The 18,306-nt window shown below is 67.3% G+C and overlaps 2 protein-coding genes across 3 annotated transcripts; one reads left to right on the top strand and one right to left on the bottom strand.

The window, feature by feature from the left end:
- Positions 1-8,055: 8,055 nt before the first annotated feature.
- On the bottom strand, positions 8,056-8,946 carry GTSF1 (gametocyte specific factor 1). Its single transcript, XM_065740544.1, is given in 5 exon segments — positions 8,056-8,224; positions 8,309-8,384; positions 8,468-8,559; positions 8,644-8,789; positions 8,854-8,946. Coding segments are annotated over 5 exon segments (561 nt in total). The 3' UTR covers positions 8,056-8,070.
- A 1,105-nt stretch (positions 8,947-10,051) lies between these two features.
- On the top strand, positions 10,052-17,532 carry NCKAP1L (NCK associated protein 1 like). 2 transcript variants are annotated; one of them, XM_065740543.1, is made up of 31 exons: positions 10,052-10,167; positions 10,245-10,355; positions 10,461-10,553; positions 10,632-10,688; positions 10,807-10,949; positions 11,024-11,114; positions 11,214-11,351; positions 11,432-11,480; positions 11,576-11,732; positions 11,853-11,909; positions 12,187-12,283; positions 12,422-12,531; positions 12,648-12,780; positions 12,862-12,943; positions 13,217-13,275; positions 13,435-13,580; positions 13,801-13,933; positions 14,074-14,193; positions 14,347-14,486; positions 14,568-14,699; positions 14,794-15,012; positions 15,112-15,242; positions 15,340-15,437; positions 15,756-15,849; positions 15,935-16,014; positions 16,091-16,171; positions 16,276-16,369; positions 16,516-16,632; positions 16,756-16,865; positions 16,961-17,050; positions 17,411-17,532. In XM_065740543.1, the coding sequence occupies exons 1-31, from the start codon at positions 10,066-10,068 to the stop codon at positions 17,528-17,530; spliced, it is 3,384 nt and encodes a 1,127-aa protein (XP_065596615.1). In that variant the 5' UTR covers positions 10,052-10,065; the 3' UTR covers positions 17,531-17,532. The 2 variants fall into 2 exon arrangements, with proteins under 2 accessions (XP_065596615.1, XP_065596614.1); XM_065740542.1 differs by having other exon boundaries at positions 15,932-16,014.
- Positions 17,533-18,306: the final 774 nt, after the last annotated feature.

Raw genomic sequence — 18,306 nt, 5'->3', positions numbered from 1 at the left:
ACCCCATTCCCATCCCAATCCCAACCCCAATCCCATCCCATTCCCATCCCAACCCCAACCCCAACCCCATTCCATCCCAACCCCAACCCCAATCCCAACCCCATTCCCATCCCAACCCTAATCCCAATCCCAATCCCAATCCCATTCCCATCCCAATCCCATTCCCATCCCAACCCCAATCCCAACCCCAACCCCAATCCCAACCCCATTCCCATCCCAATCCCAACCCCAATCCCATCCCAATCCCAGTCCCACCCCAATCCCAACCCCAACCCCAATCCATCCCTTACCGATGTGGTCGAAGTCGATGGGGGGTGCAGTCGGCGCTGGGGGGCCAGGGGCAGTGGTAGACGGCCCCCCCCTGGGTGACGTTGGGTTGGCTCGTGTTGGCCTTGGGGGCCCCCACCAGGATGCTGACACTACGGGGGGGGGCGGGGGGGGCACTCAGGGTCACCCCATGGCCGCCCCCCCCTGCGGGAGTGCGGGGACACAGCGGGGGGGTCCGTTTTGGGGTGGGGGGGGGGGGGAAGGAGGGGGTTGTAATGGCACTTCTGAGTCACCAAAACGGTCCGGGGGGCACCGCGGGGGGGGCATTCCGGGATGGGGGGGGGGAGTGGGGGGTCCGGCCGAGCTCCTTCATCCCCCCCCCGCCCCCCACCGCCCCGAGGCCGTTCCAGGCTCCGGTTACAGGAAGCGCTCCGGGACCCCGGCGGGGGGGGGGGGGGGGGGGGGGATGCGGCTCTGTGGGGCCGCCGGGGGTCTGGGACGGGGTTCAGCCCCCACACCCCCCCCCTCCCCTCCTCGGGGCCGTTTCCGTTTCCCGGCTCCCGCTCCCCATCCCGTTCCCGTTACTCATTCCCAGTTCCCGTTCCCGTTTCCCCCGTCCCATTCCCGAGTTCCCGTTCCCCATTCCCCTCTTTTCCCGTCCCCCCCCCCCCCCTCCACTCCCCGTTCCCCCGCCCCGGGGCCGCTCCCCATCCCTCCGGGGCCGCTCCCTCCCTCCCCCCGTTCCCCCGTTCCCCGTTTCCCCCCCCCCCCGCCCCCCTCCGTCCGTCCCGTCGGGCGGTGCCGGTGCCGCCCATTCCCGGTACCTTTGGGTCGGGGAAGGTAAAATCCAACGCGAAACCGAAGAGGGACCCCGGGGACCCCCGGAAGGCGAAGGGCCGCGACGTCTCCAGGTTGAAAGCGGCGGCGGACGGCAGCAACAGCAGCACCGGGAACGGCACCGGGAGCAGCGCCCGGTACCGGCACCGGGAGCCCCGGGGACACCGGGCCGGGGCCGGGGGGGCCATGGAGGAGCGGGGCTGCCCGGCTCAGCGCTGCCGCCCGCTCCGGAGTCCCCTCGGAAAGTGTCCGGGGGGGCGAGGGGGGGTCCGGGCCGTCCCCGCCCCGCCCCGCCGTGACTCACCGGGGAGGAGCCACGGCCCCAGCGCACCGGGACCGGCACCGGAGCGGCTGCTTTTGGGGGGGGGGGGGACGACACAGCGGGACAGCCCGGGGACACCTCGGGGACACCGGGAGCGGGGGTACCCCGGGGGGAGAGGGACTCTGAGCGGCGGGATTCCCCGCGGGGGGGGGGGGGGGACAGGACACTGCGGGGGGGGGGACGGGGACACCGGGAGCCGGGATTGCTCGGGGACAGCGTCGGGCGCTGGGACGCCCCGAGGGGACGCACGGGGGACAGCGGGAGCTGCGGGACAGCGAGGGGGCGGGGGGCACGGGGGGGGGGGGGGCTGTGGCCGTGGGGGATCCCCACGTGGGGCAGATATTGGGGGGGGGACGACACGCGGGGCCGGGGGGAGCGGGGCCGCTTCCGGGAAGGAAACGGCGGAAACGGAGCTGGAGCCGTTCCCACGCGGCTGTGCCGGGGGGCCGGGACCCCCCCCCGTACACACAGCCCCCTCCCCACCCCCCATCCATCCATAGGGGACATCGGGCGGCCGTCGTGCAACGGTGTGCAAAGGGGGCACGTCCGGGGACTCGCGCTGTGCAGATGTGCAAACGCACCTCCCCGTGTGCGCGCGTGTGCGTGTGCGTGTGTGTGTGCGCGTGTGCGCGCGTGCAAGCGCGCCCCCGCCTCCCTCCACGTGCGTGTGCAAATCCGGCAGGCAAAGCGTGCAAAAGTTTGCACGTTCCGCTCGTGCAAAAGGTGCTCCCCCCCCCCCCCCACCGGTGGGCCCCGTGTGAGGAGGGGGGGGGGAGGGGGGGGCCGGGCGTGCGAGGGGCCGCGGTTGGGGGGTGGGGGGGACTTGGGGGGGGGCGGGGGGGGCCGGGGCCTCGCACGGCTGCTGCGGGGCCGCCGCATTCCTGCGCTGCTGATGCAATGGCGCCCGGCACAGCTGGGCCGGGGTCCGCGGGGGGGGGCGGGGGGTCCGGGGTTTTGGGGGGGGGGGGTTGAGGGGACGTGGGGTTTGGGGGATGCGGGGGGGTGGGGAGTCTGGGGGAAGCGGAGTTTGGGGGGGTTGAGGGGTCTGGGGGAGGGGGGCGTGAGGCTGGGGGATGTGGGGTCCAGGGGGTAGCATGGGGGGGGGGGGGGGAGCAGGGGGTCCGGGGGATGTGGGGTCTGGGGGGGCATGGAGACTGGGGGCGATGTAGGGTCTGAGGAGGGCGTGGGGTCTGGGGGTACGCGGGGGTTTGGGGGATGTGGGGTTTATGGGGTCCGGGGGATGCAGGATCCGGGGGGGGTGGGGTTTGGGGGTATGCGGGGTCCGGGGGGGCCGTGGGGGTGTCCTTTTGTCCCCTCTGGTGTGGATGGGAACTCTGTGCCCCGCGCTGTGTATGGGGCGCTGCCCCCCCACGCTTGTGGGGTGGGCACGGTGCGTGTGTGTGCCCCCCACGGGCGCCGGGGCCGCGGGGACAATGGGGACATTTCCGCGGTCGTGGGGGGGGGGGGGGGGAAGTGACGGGCGGGCGGTGAACAATGCACTGACGCCGGAGCCCTTCCTGCCCCCCCCCCACGGCCCCGTGGAGGCCGCTGCCCCCTCGTGCACACGCGTGTGCCCCGGACACACTCACCCCGTGTCAGCGCCGTGGGGGCTGTGCCCCCCCCCCCCCCCTTTCCCCCCCGTGCTTGGTTTCCTTTGTGCTGTCGCCCCCCCAGATCCCTACAGCACCACCGGGGTGGGGGGGGGGGGGGGACACTCATGGACCCCCAGCCCCATTTCTGCCCCCCATTCCTGGGACACCCCCATGGCCCCTCCCATCTCGAGGTCTCCCCCCTCCAACCCCCCCCCCCCGTGGGACCCCACCCCTCTCCCCCCCATTCTCACAACACCCCTGTTCCCCTCCTCTGGGGGCACCCCGTGATCCCCCCCATCTCCCTCCCCCCATCCCCAGGACCCCTCATTCCCCCCCCCCCCCCCACCTCCACAGCCCCCATCCCCATAAACACTACCCCCACACCCCCAGCCCCCCCCCACAGGGACACCCCCAGCCCCACCCAGGGATGCTGATGGGGTCAGGGGTGCGGGTGCCCCCGGCTAAGTATGGCCAGGGCGTCCCTGAGTCACTGCAGGGCCCCGGGGGGGGGGGGGGGCTGCGGGGGGGGGCCCCAAGTCTGACTCACCACTGCCGCCAGCCCCTATATAGCCCGGGCCTGCAGCGGGGCCACGTCACCCCCTGCCCCCTCCCTCGGTTCGGGGCACGGCAGCGTTTGGGGGGGGGGCAGCGATGGGAAGGCCACGGGGAGGGGAGGGGGGGGGGGGGGACAGAAGCACAGGGCGACACAGGAGGGACCTAGGGTGAAAGGAGGGAAAATGGGGGGGGGGGTGGGGGGTGGAGGTGACCCCGGGGCACACGCGTGTGTCGGGGGTCAGTGGTGCAGGGAGGTTGGCACGGGGCCCGCAGTGCAGCCCCACGCTTCCCAAAAAGGCGCTGCAGCCGCAGGCGTCGGGGAACGGGCACACGGCCAGCGAGGGGGGGCCGCCCCACGGGGGGGGGGGGGAGTGCGGGGACAGGAGGAGGGCTGGGGATGAGACGGGGGGGGGATGTGGGGGTGCTTGGGGACACGGGCATAGGAATGGGCTGGGATGTGGGCAGGGAGATGGGCACGGGTGGGGGCACGGAGATGTGAGGGGTAGGGACATGGGGACGTGGAGATGTTGGGGACACGGGGACATTAGGGACACGATCAGGGACAGAGAGATATTAGGGGCACGGTTAGGGACAGAGGGGTACAGTTAGGGGCAGAGGGACACAGCAAGGGACATGGAGATGGATATTAGGGGCACAGTTAGGGACACACAGATGTTAGGGGCACAGTTAGGGACATTAGGGGCACGGTTAGGGACATTAGGGGCACAGGGCACGGTTAGGGACATTAGGGGCACAGTTAGGGACACAGATGTCAGGGTTGGGGACACAGAGATATTAGGGGCACAGTTAGGGACATTAGGGGCACGGTTAAGGGACACAGATGTCAGGGTTGGGGACACAGGGACACAGAGATATTCGGGTTGGGGACACGCAGAGATGTGGACGTGGGCAGAAACACGGGTGGGAACACGGGCACAGGAACGGGGAGGGACACAGCAGCAAACAGGGACAGTGGGCACACACTGTATGGCTGTAAACACAGCGGGGGGGGGGGGGGGGGAGGCAGGAAGCTTCCCCTGCCCTGCCCAGCCCTGACTTTAGGGGGGGGGGGGGACAGGTAGAGCTGCCGAGCCCACAGCGGTGCCGGGATCACGCTCACACGTGGGCAGTGAACCCCCCCCCCCAAAAAAAGAAAAGGAGCTGCAGAGGGAGCGATTCCTGCAGGGAATCCCCCCCCCCCAAAAAAAAAAAACCGTGCATGCAGAGCAGACGCTTGTGCAGACACAGCTCGAGGATGCACCTCACACCCCAGAGACTTCAAAGCACCCGCGGGGGGGTGGGGTGGGGGGTGGGGGGGGGGCAGACAGAGCTGCTTTATGGCCGGGGCCTCCTCACTGCCTCCGAGTGCCAGGCTCTCGCGGGCTGCTGCCCTCCCTCCTCCTCTTCCTGCCTTCCTCAGGAGGTTTTGGTGTGATTTTCCTCCCCCCCCCCCCCCCGCCCCCCCCCAGCAGAAGCCGGGCCGGCCGGCGATGCCGAATCACAGCAGCGGGCAGACGGCGTGAGTTGAGGCAAGGGGAATTTTTAATGGGCGTCGCTCCGCCAGCGTGGCCGGGTACTCACTGCTCGCAGCTCCTGGAGGGGTTTCGGGGGCACTGCTGGGTGGGGGGGGGGGGGGGGGCTCTGCTGATGTCCCCTGGGTGCGGGGTGGGTGCCTCTGTCGGTCCGGGCATGCGTTGTAGTGCTGCACGGAAGAGAAAGGGGAGAAACAGTTGTTTGGGGTCAGATTGGGGTTGAGGTTAGCGGGGCAAGGCAACGGGCGCAGGGTTGGGTGCAGAAGGGCCCACCAGAGCACAGTGGGTGCTGCCTGCTCCACCCCAACGCAGGAAACCCCCCCCCCCCCCCCACACACACACACACCCCGCAGCCTTCCCAGTCCTCCCAGTCCTCCCAGTCACCCCAGCAGCTCCACTCCTGCTCTCAGAGCACACTGATGGTGGCTTTTCGGGGCCAGGCATTGGGAGCTGCGGAGCTCAGCACCCGAAAACGCGGCGTCTCCCTCCTCCCTACCTCCTCGTGGCTTCGGGCCAGGCAAAAGGCAAATCCGAGGCTCCCAAGGCTGTGCCAGGAGCGGCAGGCGTCGTGGGTGAGGAGTGGGGGCTCCGGAATATCGGGGAGGGGGGAACGGGAACGCTCCCCCCCCCCCCCCCATCCCCCCATCCCCTCCACGTGCAGGAGGAGAGCGGGGCCGATCCCGGCAGCGCTGTGTTGAAGCACAAAGCGAGGTCACCGCACGGTGCCACCTCCCCCCGGCCCTGGGGGGGGGGCAGCACGGGGTCTGCTGGGGGGGGGTCAGCACGGGGTCTGCTGAGGGGGGGGGGTGCAGGTGTAGGGCCTGGAGCACCCAACGGAGCTTTTTGGGGCCGCGGTTCCCCCGGCGTCGCTCCTCTCAGCGCGTGGTGAGGATCCACGAGTGATTTCAACGGGGGTAAAATAGGTGGAAAAAAGGGTCGGGGGGCGGAGTGGGGGGGTGGGGGGGGGGGGGGGACTGTTGTCATTTACCATTTATTTCCCAGGCCTCGGACCCAGGCGGCCGGATCCGCCCTCGGAGCAGAGCTCTCTCTCTCGGCGAGTGTTGCAACGCCGCTGCTGGCACGCTTCGAAACGCACCCGAAACTGCTCCGTGAAAGCACGGGGGGGAGAGATGTCAAGCAAATCCCGAGCAGCCAGACGCCTTTAAACAAGAGGAGGCCCGAGAAATTCCTCCTTAACCCTTGAAGGAGCGGGGAGGGATGGGGTCGGATTCCCACCTGCGAGGAGGGAAACGTTTCTGCCCTCTGCAGCACAGAAGGGATGGGGGAGAAGAGGGGGTGGGATCAGGATGGAGCCCCCACGGTCCCTGTGGAGGTGTAACCCCCCCCCAGCCCCCCTCCGTGGGTTCGGAGGAGGGGTTCGAGACGGTTCTCTGGGGTTCAATCCTGGCCTGGAGATGGGAGGAAGGATTCGGGCCAGGAGATGGAGGGAGGAAGAAAAAAAAGAGTATCCCAGATGGGCCAAGCCCAGGATGTGCGGATCCTGCCAGACGTGCATTCAACAGAGTTATTAGCTGTCTAAAAATCCGCCGTGCAGCTGCATTTCTGGCACCGCCGAGGGGGGGGGAATTAATTGCAACACCAGATCACTCCTCCTCTGCCCAGCCAGCAAGGACGGGCGCGATCCCGCCCCCCCAAAACGGGGAATGATATATCTCTGACCTCTCTGTGAACTGCAGAGAAAAGCAGGGTTTCCCCCCCGAGCCCCGGGGGGGGTTTCCGTGGCTGATGGTCCCGGCTGGAGTGGGTTAAGGCGTGATGGGGGCGGCAGGGGGAGCCCGGCTGGGGAAGGTGACACATACGTTCCCATTTCCACGTGTCCCGCCCCAAATCCGCCACCTCCTCCGAGTTGTCCTCACCTTCTGGCGAGGCTGGGGCTCTGTGGGGTCCCCTCCGGCCTGGAAATGAGTAAGAAAGTGGGGGGGGGGAGAATTTAGGGAGCAGGGTGGAGGGGGGGGGGGACCCGTTCCCAGCGTGGTGCATGGGCTGGGCGGTGCGACAGGGGACAGCGTGACAACGGGGAGGAGGAATGCAGAGGGTGGGGGCTAAGTGAGGCTTCCTTCATCCCTCCCCCCTCCCTGCTCCTGGGTGGGGAAACCCATGGCTTGACTGCCCTGGTGATGCAGCCCAAGCACGCGGCGTCCAAATTGTGTAAGAGGCACTAAAATAGCATTTCTGAGCCCAAAATCCGGGCAGCGCCCGCTTGGCACTGCAAACAACTTCCTTCAGTCTGCTGGGGGGGGGGGATCTGGCACACCAGGGGGGTGGGCAGCACACCCTACATGTCAGGGGAGCCGGGGAAGGGACGTGGGTGGGAGCGGGGGGGGGGGGGTTGGGGTTACCTGGAGCCTTTTTTGGCCGTGCTGGACGGTCCGGGTCGTCTTCTTCGGTGCTGTCCCCACGTGGGGACACGCTGTGGGGGGACGGGGGGTTACGGAGACACGTGGGGACACAGGGACACTACGGAGGGTGGTGCTGGAACACAGGCTGGCCCAGGGGTCGTGGGGACGTACTGTAGGGGGTATGGGGACATGGATGGGCCTCACAATGCTCTGCAAGTGCTGCCCCCCCCCCTCCCCAGCCCCACAGGTTGTGCCACAAGCAGGGGGCTACACGGAACATGCTGGGGGCACAGCCAGGCAGCGCAGGGGACGCGTGACACCGTGGACCCACAGCACGCTCACACCAGGGGATCTTCTTCGTCCCCATCCCTCAGCTCTCATCCCACTTGAACCCCGTTCCCCAACCCACCGTGGTCCCCGTTTTGCTGCTGCCCCCTGTCAGCAACGCCCCCACCCCTGCACACACACACAAGTGACACGACACCGTGCACACTCACAAGCCACGGAATTGCAAAGCGTTTTAAAAACCTATTGCTGCAGCCGCTCCCCGCTGCAGACACCGAGCAGGTGCTGCCTCTGCTCGTGCTGTGGTTCCCCCTCTGGTCCTAGCAGGGAGGGGGGCACCACCCTGGTTGTGCCACCACCCTCCTTGGTCCGTTCTGCTCCTGCTGCTCCGGCCCCTTCGTGAGGCGTCCCGGTCTCAGCGCTGCTGCAGGACCTACACCTTGGCTCCAGCTTGAGGGTGCTGCCAAAGCAGTGCTGGGGGCGAGGGGGAGGGCAAAGCAAGGGGGTCAGGGTGGGCAGCACCTTGCGGGGGGCACTCTCTGCCCCACACGCTCTTACCCATCTCTGTGGAGGGGCAGGTGACTGACAGTGGTGTCGAAGATAAACGGCGCAGTTTCCTCCAACTGATCCATCTCTGCGAAGGGGAAAGGGGTCAGGGCCGTGCCGGCCTTTGGGGGGCGGGGGGGGGGCACTGCTCGGCCCCATGGGGACACTCACCCTCCTCCCAGTCCTCTTGGCAAGGGGAGGCCTGCCAGGCCACAGAGACCTTGGGCTGCTCTGCCTTGTCACCGGTGCACACGGCCATCTCCGTGGGCACAGAGGGGACAATAGGATCGCGCGTGTCCGAGTGAGGAGGTTTAAACAGCAGCTGGGGACCGGGCGGCCGCATACCCTGAGAGACAAAGAGCTGGTGCTGGTCGGGGCAGCAGTGTCTCTGCAGCTCGGCTTGCGGAATCCTGTGCCTGGCGTTGAAGGGACAGACCTCCAGCGAGCGAGCCACCTGCGGGTTGTTTTAGGGGAAGAGAAGGAGGAAAAGGCGCTGAGTGAGCGAAGGGCGGACCGGGCCTGCATGGCGCCCCGCGGCCCCGCGGCGCCCCGCTCACCTGCTGGCGCTTGACGAGGTGGTATGGCAGCCGGGACACCCGGATCTGGTGCGCTTTGTCGTCGGGACCCTGGACGAAAGCCTCGGGATCCATCGCAGGCTCCGCGGCCTTCTACCGTCCGCCACAGGTCCCTGACGGCCCCGCTCAGCGCCATGGCAACGCGGCCTAACTTCCGCCGCAGCCTGCGCCGCTCCACTTCCGCCGCCGCGGTCGCCATGGCAACGCGGCCTAACTTCCGCCACGGCTCTGGGAGATGGGGCTGAGTGTTGTTACGGGGCTGGTGGGGTTATAGGGCTCTCTGTATTGCCGTACAGGCGCTGGAGGGTGTTCTGTGGACCTGCAGGGTGTAAAGTGGGCCTGAAGGGCGTTACGTAGCCCTGGGTGAGGTCTTGCGGGCTCTAGGCTGTGTTATGGGGCCCTGTGTGGTGTCACGTGGGTCCTGGAACGTCTTCTGTGGGGTCTGGAGGGCGTTATGGGACGCTGAAGGTGTTATGTTAATGCTGAGGGGTCTTCTAGGACCTTGTGTGTTTTTTTATGGGCGGTGTGTAGTGGTATATGGACCTGGGCAGTGTTATAAGGCCCTGTGTGGTGTCATGTGGGGTCTGGAGGGCGTTGTGGGACGCTGAAGGTGTTATGGGGCCCCAGAAGGTGTCGTGTTGGTGCTGGGGGGGTCTTAAAGGACCCTGTGGGGTCTTTTCTGGGCCGTGTGTAGTGGTATATGGACCTGGGCAGTGTTACAGAGCCCTGTGTGGTGCTATACATGTCCTGCAGGGTGCCGTGTGCTCCCCAGAGTTGGCCACGTGGGTCCTGGAAGGCGCAGTCTGAGCACTGCAAGGACTTATATGGGCCCTGGGGGGCACTCTATGGACCTGTGTGGTGTTACGCAGTCCTGAACGCTGTCGTATGGTGTTATGTGGCTTTGGATCGCGTCGTATTGGGCCTACAAAGGGCTCTGGGTGCTGCTGTGTCACTCTGAGCAGTGTTACGAGGTCCGGGATGATGACATAGGGTGCTGTGCTGTGGCCTCTGCCTGCAACCAGAGTTACAGGGCCGTGGCTGCTGCTGCACATCCTCGGCGTCACACAGCAGCGGCGTCACGTGGCCGTGACCACAGCCCAGGAAGTTCAGGAAGGGGAAGTTGGTGCTGGTGGTGCGGGGTAGATCAGGGACGAGGGGACCCCCGTGTGCCCCCAGCCCCGGTACGCCGCCGCCATGTCGCTGCCCTCCGTCTACCAGAACAAGTTTGCTGAGAAGCTGACGATCCTCAACGACAGGGGCCGGGGTGTCCTCGTCCGCATCTACCACATCAAGAAGGTGTGGGGTGTGGCCACGAAGAAACGGAGGCCGCTGGGCTGTGGCTGTGGGGCTCTGACTTTAGGATGTCCCTGCAGACCTGCTCCGACCCCAAGACGCGGCCGTCCTTCCTCTGTGACAAAGCGATGGAGCCCTCCATCAAGTTCATCAACAAGAAGTTCCCTAACCTGGACGTACGGAGCAGCACGGTGAGGGACAGTCGTGCCCCCCCCCCTCTCCCCCCCCCGTGTCACCCCACTTTTTGTGTCCCTGCCACGTCACTCTGCCTGGATGTCCCCTTCTGCCCCCTGCAGCAACACCTGGGACCGGTGCACAAGGATAAAGGGGACATTGTCCGTGCTCTGGGACCCTATTACTACTCCTTTGTGGATGTCCTCGAATTCAGGGTGAGCTGTGGGGTGCTGGGGGGGCAGCGCTGGTGTTTTGGATGGGTGGGACAGTGGTGACACGTTGTCTCCTGTCAGGACCACGTCTACGAGTTGCTGAACACCATCGATGCCAACCAATGCTACTTTGACATTGTGAGTGGCACAGCGGGGTGCCAGGAGGGCTCCGTGGGGTTCACGGGGTGCACTTGTTGGGGGGTGAGCGGCGCGGCCCACGCCGTGGCCGTGTCCTCACAGCTTCCTTGTCCCCTAGCACGTCAACTACGACTTCACCAAGAGCTACCTGGACCTGATTGTCACCTACGTGTCCCTCGTCCTGCTGCTGGCCCGCACTGAGGACCGCCGGGTGCTCATTGGGATGTACCACTGCGCTCACGAGATGAGCCATGGCTCCAGGTGGGCTCGCTGTCCCCGTGGGCACCGGGGGGCTGTCACTGAGGACTGTCCCCAACCCGTGTGCCTCCCTGCAGCGATTCCAGCTTCGCCCGCCTGGCCCAAATGCTGCTGGAGTACGACCACCCCCTGAAGAAGCTGGCGGAGGAGTTTGGGCCACACACCAAGGTGGGCTGCGAGCCCCTGCGGGTCCTGCGAGCCAGCAGGGCCCCATCCAACCCCCGCACCGGGCCCTGACCCGTCCTGTGCTGTCCCCCTGTCCCCCAGGCTGTCAGCAGTGCACTCCTGTCCCTCCATTTCCTCTTTGCCCGGAGGAACCAGGGCTCCGAGCAGTGGCGCAGCGATCAGCTCCTCAGCCTGCTCAGCACTGCCAGCACCATGCTGAGCCCTGCCAGCTCCGACACCGTGAGACGGGGACGGTGGTGTCACCTCGGGGAGGGGGTTGGGGGGAGGGCAGAGCGGTGACACAGAGCCTGCGTCCCCAGATGGCCTGCGAGTACCTGTCCCTGGAGGTGATGGAGCGTTGGATCCTGAGTGAGTCCTCACCACGGTGCCCTCTGATCCCCCCCTCCCCCCCCTCTTGGAGTCCCCGTGCTGTCCAGCTGATCCGTGGTGTCTGTGCCCAACAGTGGGGTTCCTGGTGTGCCCAGGGGCGCTGGGGACGTCCCCGCAGTGCCTGGAGCTGTGGCGGTTGGCACTGCAGGGCTCACTCTACGTCACCCTCCTCCGTGACGAGGCCCTGCAGATCCACAAGGTCACCGAGGAGCTGCTCAGCAGCCTCAAGGGGTAATGGCTGCCCCCCAGGACTGGGGTCTTTGCTGGAGTTGGGGGGTGCAGGGGGGGGGCTCTGCTGGGATCCAGGGGCTGTCCCGTGTGTGGCACTGCCTGGCTGTGTTCCTCTTGCAGCTATGGGAAGCGGGTGGCCGATCTCAAGGAGTGCAAGGAGCACGCTGTGGCTCACAGGTTTGGGGGCTCAGGGTGGGGCTGGCGTGTCTCGGAGGGCTGGGGAGGGTCCCAGGGTGCTGGAAGACCCCAAGGCATCCCAAAGGTTTGGAAGGACCTGAGGGTCCCGGGGGGGGTGAGGGTTGCTGGGGTCCCAGTTGGCATTGACCCCATACCACAGCTCCCACACGGTGCCTGCTGTATCCCTGCTGGGTGAGCAGGGTGGCTGGAGGAGTGGTGCTGGTGCTGGGGGGGGGTCCTGACCCCCACCATGACCCCCCCCCCCCCTCCCTTGCAGTGGATCCCTGCACCGGGGCCGGCGGGCGTACCTGCGTGGGGCCGTGCGTGAGCTCGAGGTGCTGCTGGAGGATCAGCCCGGGCTGCTGGGACCCAAGGTGAGCACGAGGGGAAGGGGACAGCACAGGGGGACAGGCAGGGGGAGGGGGGAACGCTGTCCCAGAGGTGGGTGGTCACCAGGGGTGCCACCCCAGGGGGGGCACCGCGTGCCCTCTAACGGGGTCTGCTGTGCCCAGGCTCTCTTTGTCTTCATGGCACTCTCCTTCTGCCGGGATGAGGTGAGCTGGCTGGTGAGACACGCCGAGCACGTCACCAAGACCAAGACAGCGGAGGACTTCGCCGACAAGTGAGCTCAGTGCCGGGGGGGGGGGAGGGGCTGCGGTGCTGTGCGTTGTGGGGCCGTGTCCACGAGGGGGGGGGGGGGGGTTTGGCCCCCTCTCTGACTGGAGGATCCGCTGGCAGCCGCGTTGCAGAGATCCTTTTCCTCATGGAGCAGCTGAGGAGCTTGGTGCGGCGGCAGGTCGGCGTGCTGCGGCGGTACCACGCGCAGTACCTGGCCCGCTTCGATGCTCTGGTGCTCAGTGAAATCGTCCAGGTAGCACAGAGGGCTGCTCCAGGGCCTGGCCCCCGTCCCCTGTCCTGACTGTCCTCCCTGATCCCGTCCCCATCCCTGCAGAACCTCTCCGTGTGCCCCGAGGAGGAGTCCATCATCCTGTCATCCTTTGTCAGCTCCCTTTCGTCCCTCTCTGACAAGGGAGGTAAGGATCCTGGCCCCGTTGTGTGACCACTTGGGGGCTGAGCTGTCCTGCCCTGTCCAGTCCCAGAGCTGTGCTGGGCACCCGGCTTCCAGCTCACGGGGGCACGAATGGGGAGACAGCAGCTCCTGGGGGTCCCAGCGCGCTGCCACCCCCAGCCAGCATCCGGATTGGCATCCCCTAGACCTGTAGCTCCACAGCACGCGAGCATCCTGAAGCTCTCCCAGCCCTCCCCCCTCAGCCCCTCCTCACGGCCACCTTTCTGTTTCCCTGCAGCCGATGATAAGGAGCACTTTGATTTCGCACCGCTCCGCCTGGACTGGTTCCGGCTGCAGGTGCCGTCCCCGTCCCTCTCCCTGTGCCGATCCCTCTCTCCACGCCCCCATTCCCTTCCCGATCGCCATCCCTGTCCCCATTCCCTTCTCCCCACCCAATCTGCTGTCCCCCCATCCCTGCCACCTGGAGATCCCATCCGTGCCCCTCTGTCCCCCTAGGCCTACACCAGCGTGGCCAAGGCCGTGCTGCCTCTGAGCACCAACCCCGACGTGGGTCGCATCATGAACCTCATCGTCTTCCACACCAAGCTGCTCGACTCCCTGGAGGAGCTGCTGGCCGAGACCTCCGACCTCTCCGAGCTGTGGTGGGCACCTCTGGGCCTCAGCTTCCCCACGGGGGTCACCTTGGGGGAGGGGTGGCAGTGGGGGGGGGTTCACACCAACGTCCTCGTGCGTGCCGGGACAGCACGGATGGGGGCGGCTGTGTAGATCGAGGGGATGTGGGTGCACACGTGTGTGATACAGCAGGAAAGGCACCCACGCGCTGACACACGTCCTGCCCCTCTTCCTCCCCCCCCCCCCCAGTTTCTTCCCTCGCCCCATAGAGAAGATGTTCATGGCGATGATGGAGGAGCCCTCGATGCTGCGTTACAGCATCGCCTTCCCCCTGCTCTGCAGCCACTTCTCCCGCTGCGTGCACCCCATGTGCCCAGAGGAGGTGAGTCCTGCTGCCCGCGGTGGGGGCTGGGCACACCTGGTGGCTTTGGAAAGGGGGTGGAGGACGGGGACAGGACCTCGGGCAGCTGCTGGTGGCTCCTGCAGGCCGTCCCATGGCAGGGGGTGGCTTTTCCCTCGCAGTATCCCCAGCTCCAGGCCGTAGCTTTGGGGCTGTGCAACAAATTCCTGGAGGAGATGGCCCGGCAGGCCACAGCCTGCATCATGGATGCCTGCGCTGAGCAGCACAACCTCAGCGAGCAGGTGAGGCCTCCGAGCTCCCTTTGGGGGTCTCTGTCCTCCCCCCTCTGCAGCTTTGGGACCGTGGGGGGGATGTGGTACCCCCAGTTCAGCCCCGGGGATGGAGGCTTCTGGTTCTGGAGGCCCTGACCGTATCCTTCTGCCCACGGCCTCCAGCTGCTGCCCAAACACTGCGCCTCCACCGTCAGCAAGGCTCGAAACAAGAGGGCCCTCAAGCACCAGTCCAAGAAGGGCGAAGCTGAGCGAGGCAAACCAGGGGCAGAGAGCCAGAGGAAGGACCGGAGCGTGACCACCAAGTGAGAGCAGGGCTGTGGGGGCTCGGGGACACCCCCACGGGGCCGTGGTGGGGCTGACAGCATCTGCTCCCCCCCCCCCAGCATGGACAAGCTGCACCTGGCGCTGGCCGAGCTGTCCCTGAGCCTCAACCACGTGCCCAACTTCACCGTCTTCGAGCACACGGTGACGCCGGCCGAGTACCTGAGCAGCCAGCTGGAGACACGCTTCTCCAAGTGGGTGAAGGCCGGGGGGGGGCACACGAGGTGCTGGGTGTGGGGGGAGGGGGGGGGCCCAAATCTCCAGCCACCCCCCACCCTGTCCCCACAGGGCCATCGTGGCCATGGCGTGCTACAGCCAGGCCACGCAGGAGGTGGCCCGTCCGTCGGAGGTGCTGGTGGGGCTGGGTGCCTACGTCACCTTCATCCAATCCCTGATGCACTTGCTGGGCCTGGACGTGGCTCGCATCGTCCGCAGCGTGCTCCTGCAGCAGACCCAGCCCCGTGATGCCGCCGGGGGGCAGACCCTCACCACCATTTACACCAACTGGTGGGTGCCAGCACCCTTGGGTGCCCTTCCCAAGTCGGGGGAGGGGGGGGGGGGGGGGAGGTCCCTGCCTGTGGGTGGCAGCAGCTCGCTGTTTTGCAGGTACCTGGAGGCCCTGCTGCGCCAGGCCAGCACAGGGGCCATCGTGTTGGCCCCCGCCCTGCAGGCCTTCACCACGGTGCCCCGTGAGGGCGAGCCGTCCTTCAGTGCTGCTGAGTTCTCTGATGTTTCAGGTGAAGGATGGGGAGGGGACGGTGCTTGGGGGTGACCCCCCCCCCCCCCCCCCGCTCCTCCTGGGTGATGTCCCCGTCCTCCTTTCTGTCCCCGTAGAGATGCGAGCGTTAGCTGAACTCATCGGGCCCTATGGCATGAAGTTCCTGAGTGACAATCTCATGTGGCACGTGAGCTCCCAGGTCGCCGAGCTGAAGGTAGGGGTGGGGTGCTGGGGGCGGATTTGGGGTGCTGGGGGCGGATTTGGGGTGCTGGGGGCGGATTTGGGGTGCCGGGGGGTGGCTCTGGGATGCTGCAGGCGGGTGTGACATGCTGACAGCCCGGGCTCGTGGTGCGGAGGGTTGGGTGCTGGAGTGACAGGGCAGGCAGTCCCACCCTGGGGACCGTCCCAGCCCCTTGCCCCCACCCTTGGGGCTCCCTGACGAGGTTGAAGCCGGGCCACAAGTTCCGGGGCAGCGTTCCCGGTGCCGTGAGCCCCCCGTCCCCCCCCCCCGTCCTCCCCCTTTCCATTGCAGAAACTGGTCAACGAGAACATGGACACGCTGGTCCAGCTGCGCTCCAGCTCCTGCAAACCCGAGCAGATGGCAGCCCTGCTGCCCCGCCTCACCTGTGAGTGCTGCAGGGCGCCGTGGGGCCGACCCACACGCACGCCACCCACCTTCCCCCCCCCCCTCTACTCCCCCCCCCACAGCAGCAGACAACGTCCTGAAGCGGATGACCATCATCGGGGAGATCCTGAGCTTCCGCGCCATGGCACAGCGGGGGCTGCGTGAGGTGGGTGCACTCTGCGCCCCACAGAGCCGACGTGCCCCCCCGTGGGTGCTGCCTCACGGGGCCCCTCCCCCTGCAGGTCTTCTCCCACCACTGCCCCTTCCTGATGGGCCCCATCGAGTGCCTGACCGACGTGGTCAGCCCTGACACCGACATCCAGGTGGGCACCGAGTGGGGGCAGGGTGGCACGTCCCCACCCGTGGGACCCCGTGGGGCGTTTCACGTGGCATCCCCTGACCCCACTGCGTGTCCTCGTCCTCCCAGGTCACCCTGAGCATCTTCGAGCTGGCCACGGCTGCGGGGATCCCCTGTGAGATCGACCCTGCTCTGGTCCACGTCCTCGCCGGCAGCAAAATGGGTACGGAGGGATCCCACCCATGTCCCTCCGGTGCCCACCGTCCCCTCCCACGGCGGACCCCCGGGGGGGGGGGGGGGACCCCCACCCCATATCACCTCTGGGGGGGGGGGCGGCCGTGACCGATGTCAGCTCCGTTTTGGGAACAGATGGCTCGTCCTCGGAGGAGGACTACAAGGCGGCCTGCCTGCTGCTGGTCTTCGTGGCCGTGTCCCTTCCCCTGCTGGCGTCCGACCCCACGTCCACCTACAACCCCGACACGGACGGTAGGGCTCAGCCGTGACCCCCCCCCCCCCCTCCCCCGCGGGGCCCTCGCCACCCCATAGCCGCACTCAGTGGGGACAGCGGCGCCCCACTGATGGGGCAGGGCGTCCCCTCGTGTCCCCAAGGCTACAACAACAACATCCACTGCCTGGCCAAGGCCATCATCCACGTGTCGGCCGCGCTCTTCACCGTCCACAGGAAGAACATCGAGACGCACCTCAAGGAGTTCCTGCTGGTGGGGGGGGGGGGGGGGCACAGCCCTCCCTGCTGTGTGTGTGTTTTTTTGGGGGGGGGGGGGGTCATCAGTGCTGATCAGGATCCGTCCCTCAGTTGGCCTCTGTCAGCCTGCTGCAGCTGGGCCAGGATGGGGACAAGCTGCGCTGCAGGAACCGCGACTCCGTGTCCCTGCTCATGCAGCTGGTGAGTGCTGGTCCTGGGGGGGGGGGGGGGACCCCCAAGTTGGGGGCCTGGGGGGGCTCCAGCGTTGCTTCAGCCGCCGTGGGGTGCCGAGCTCTCAGCGCGCTGCCGCCGTCTCTACTTTGGGGGGGGGGGTTTGGGGGCCGGGTGGTGCTGGGGGGGCCGCGCACCCCACCGCCCTGGATTGGTATGCAGGGAGCGAGCGGCCGCGCTGCAAAGCAATTTAAATGCAAATGGTTCAATCTGGAGCTCGAGGCAGCCCCGGGGGGGGGGGGGGGGGGGGGGGAAACTGAGGCACGAGGAGCGGAGCTGGAGGGGGGGGGAGGAGGGGGGGGCTGTTAACGCCGTGTCCCCCCCCCGCAGATCGTGGCGGAGTCGTCCTTCCTGACGGTGGACATGCTGGAGACGTGCTTCCCCTACGTCCTGCTCCGCAACGCCTTCCGCGAGGTGCGCAGGGACAGCGGCCGCATCCCGCAGCACTGAGCGCATCCGCCCCACCCCGGGGACCCCCCCCACCCCCCCCGCACCCCATTTCCGTCCCCTTCTCCCCACCACCCCGTCCCCTTTTCCACCCCATCCCCTTTTCCACCCCATCCCCTTTTCCACCCCGTCCCCTTTTCCACCCCATCCCCTTCTCACCCAACTCCCCCCCCCAGTCCCCTGCTCCCATCCCGTCCCCATCTCCCCCCCCCCCCCAACCCCCTCCCCTCTTTGTCCCATTTTCCCACCCCATCCCATTTCCCCCCGGTCCCCCCAACCTCCATTTCCCCCAAGTTGGCCCTCCCCCCCCCCGGCCCGGGGCTGCTGTCCCCACGCAGGGAGGAATCACACGTGGATGTGGGTCCCCGAAGTGGGGCACAGGGGACCGTGGGCGTGGAGGGGGGGGGCCCACGCGCTGGGGGGGGGGGGGCCCTGGGGACACCGTGGTGGCCGTCCCCTGCGGGTCCCGACGTGGAGGTGGGATGCGGTGGGGGGGGGGATGCGGTGGGGGGGGGGATGGGGGGGGGTTACCCAAAGCTTTGGGCTTTATCAGCTTTCATTAAAGCCGAACTGTGCCTCAGTTTCCCTTCGCCCTTTGTGCCTGGGGACGTTTCCAGTCACGTGTCCCCCCCCCCCCCCCCCCCCCCCAAAACTCCCCCCCACATCTCGGGGCGTTTATTTTTCTCTCTCTTTAGATTGGGGGGGGGGGGAAGAAATTAATGGGGCGAGGGAAGGAGGCGCCCGGGCGCCCGTTTCCATTCCGCTCACGGCCGGGATGA

Source organism: Cyrtonyx montezumae, unplaced genomic scaffold (genome assembly GCF_038088225.1).
Source record: "Cyrtonyx montezumae isolate F1298 unplaced genomic scaffold, pur_monq_1.0 scaffold_282, whole genome shotgun sequence".
NCBI lineage: Eukaryota > Metazoa > Chordata > Aves > Galliformes > Odontophoridae > Cyrtonyx > Cyrtonyx montezumae.
Note: the sequence above shows the minus strand (reverse complement) of the source record. Positions and strands in the feature narration are given on the sequence as shown.

Coding starts and splice junctions, on each gene's coding strand:
- NCKAP1L (XM_065740542.1), top strand. CDS start 10,066: ATGTCGCTGCCCTCCGTCTACCAGAACAAGTTTGCTGAGAAGCTGACG. Junction 15,243..15,339: donor TGAGTTCTCTGATGTTTCAG/GTGAAGGATGGG, acceptor CTGTCCCCGTAG/AGATGCGAGCGTTAGCTGAA. Junction 16,172..16,275: donor GCCCTGACACCGACATCCAG/GTGGGCACCGAG, acceptor TCGTCCTCCCAG/GTCACCCTGAGCATCTTCGA.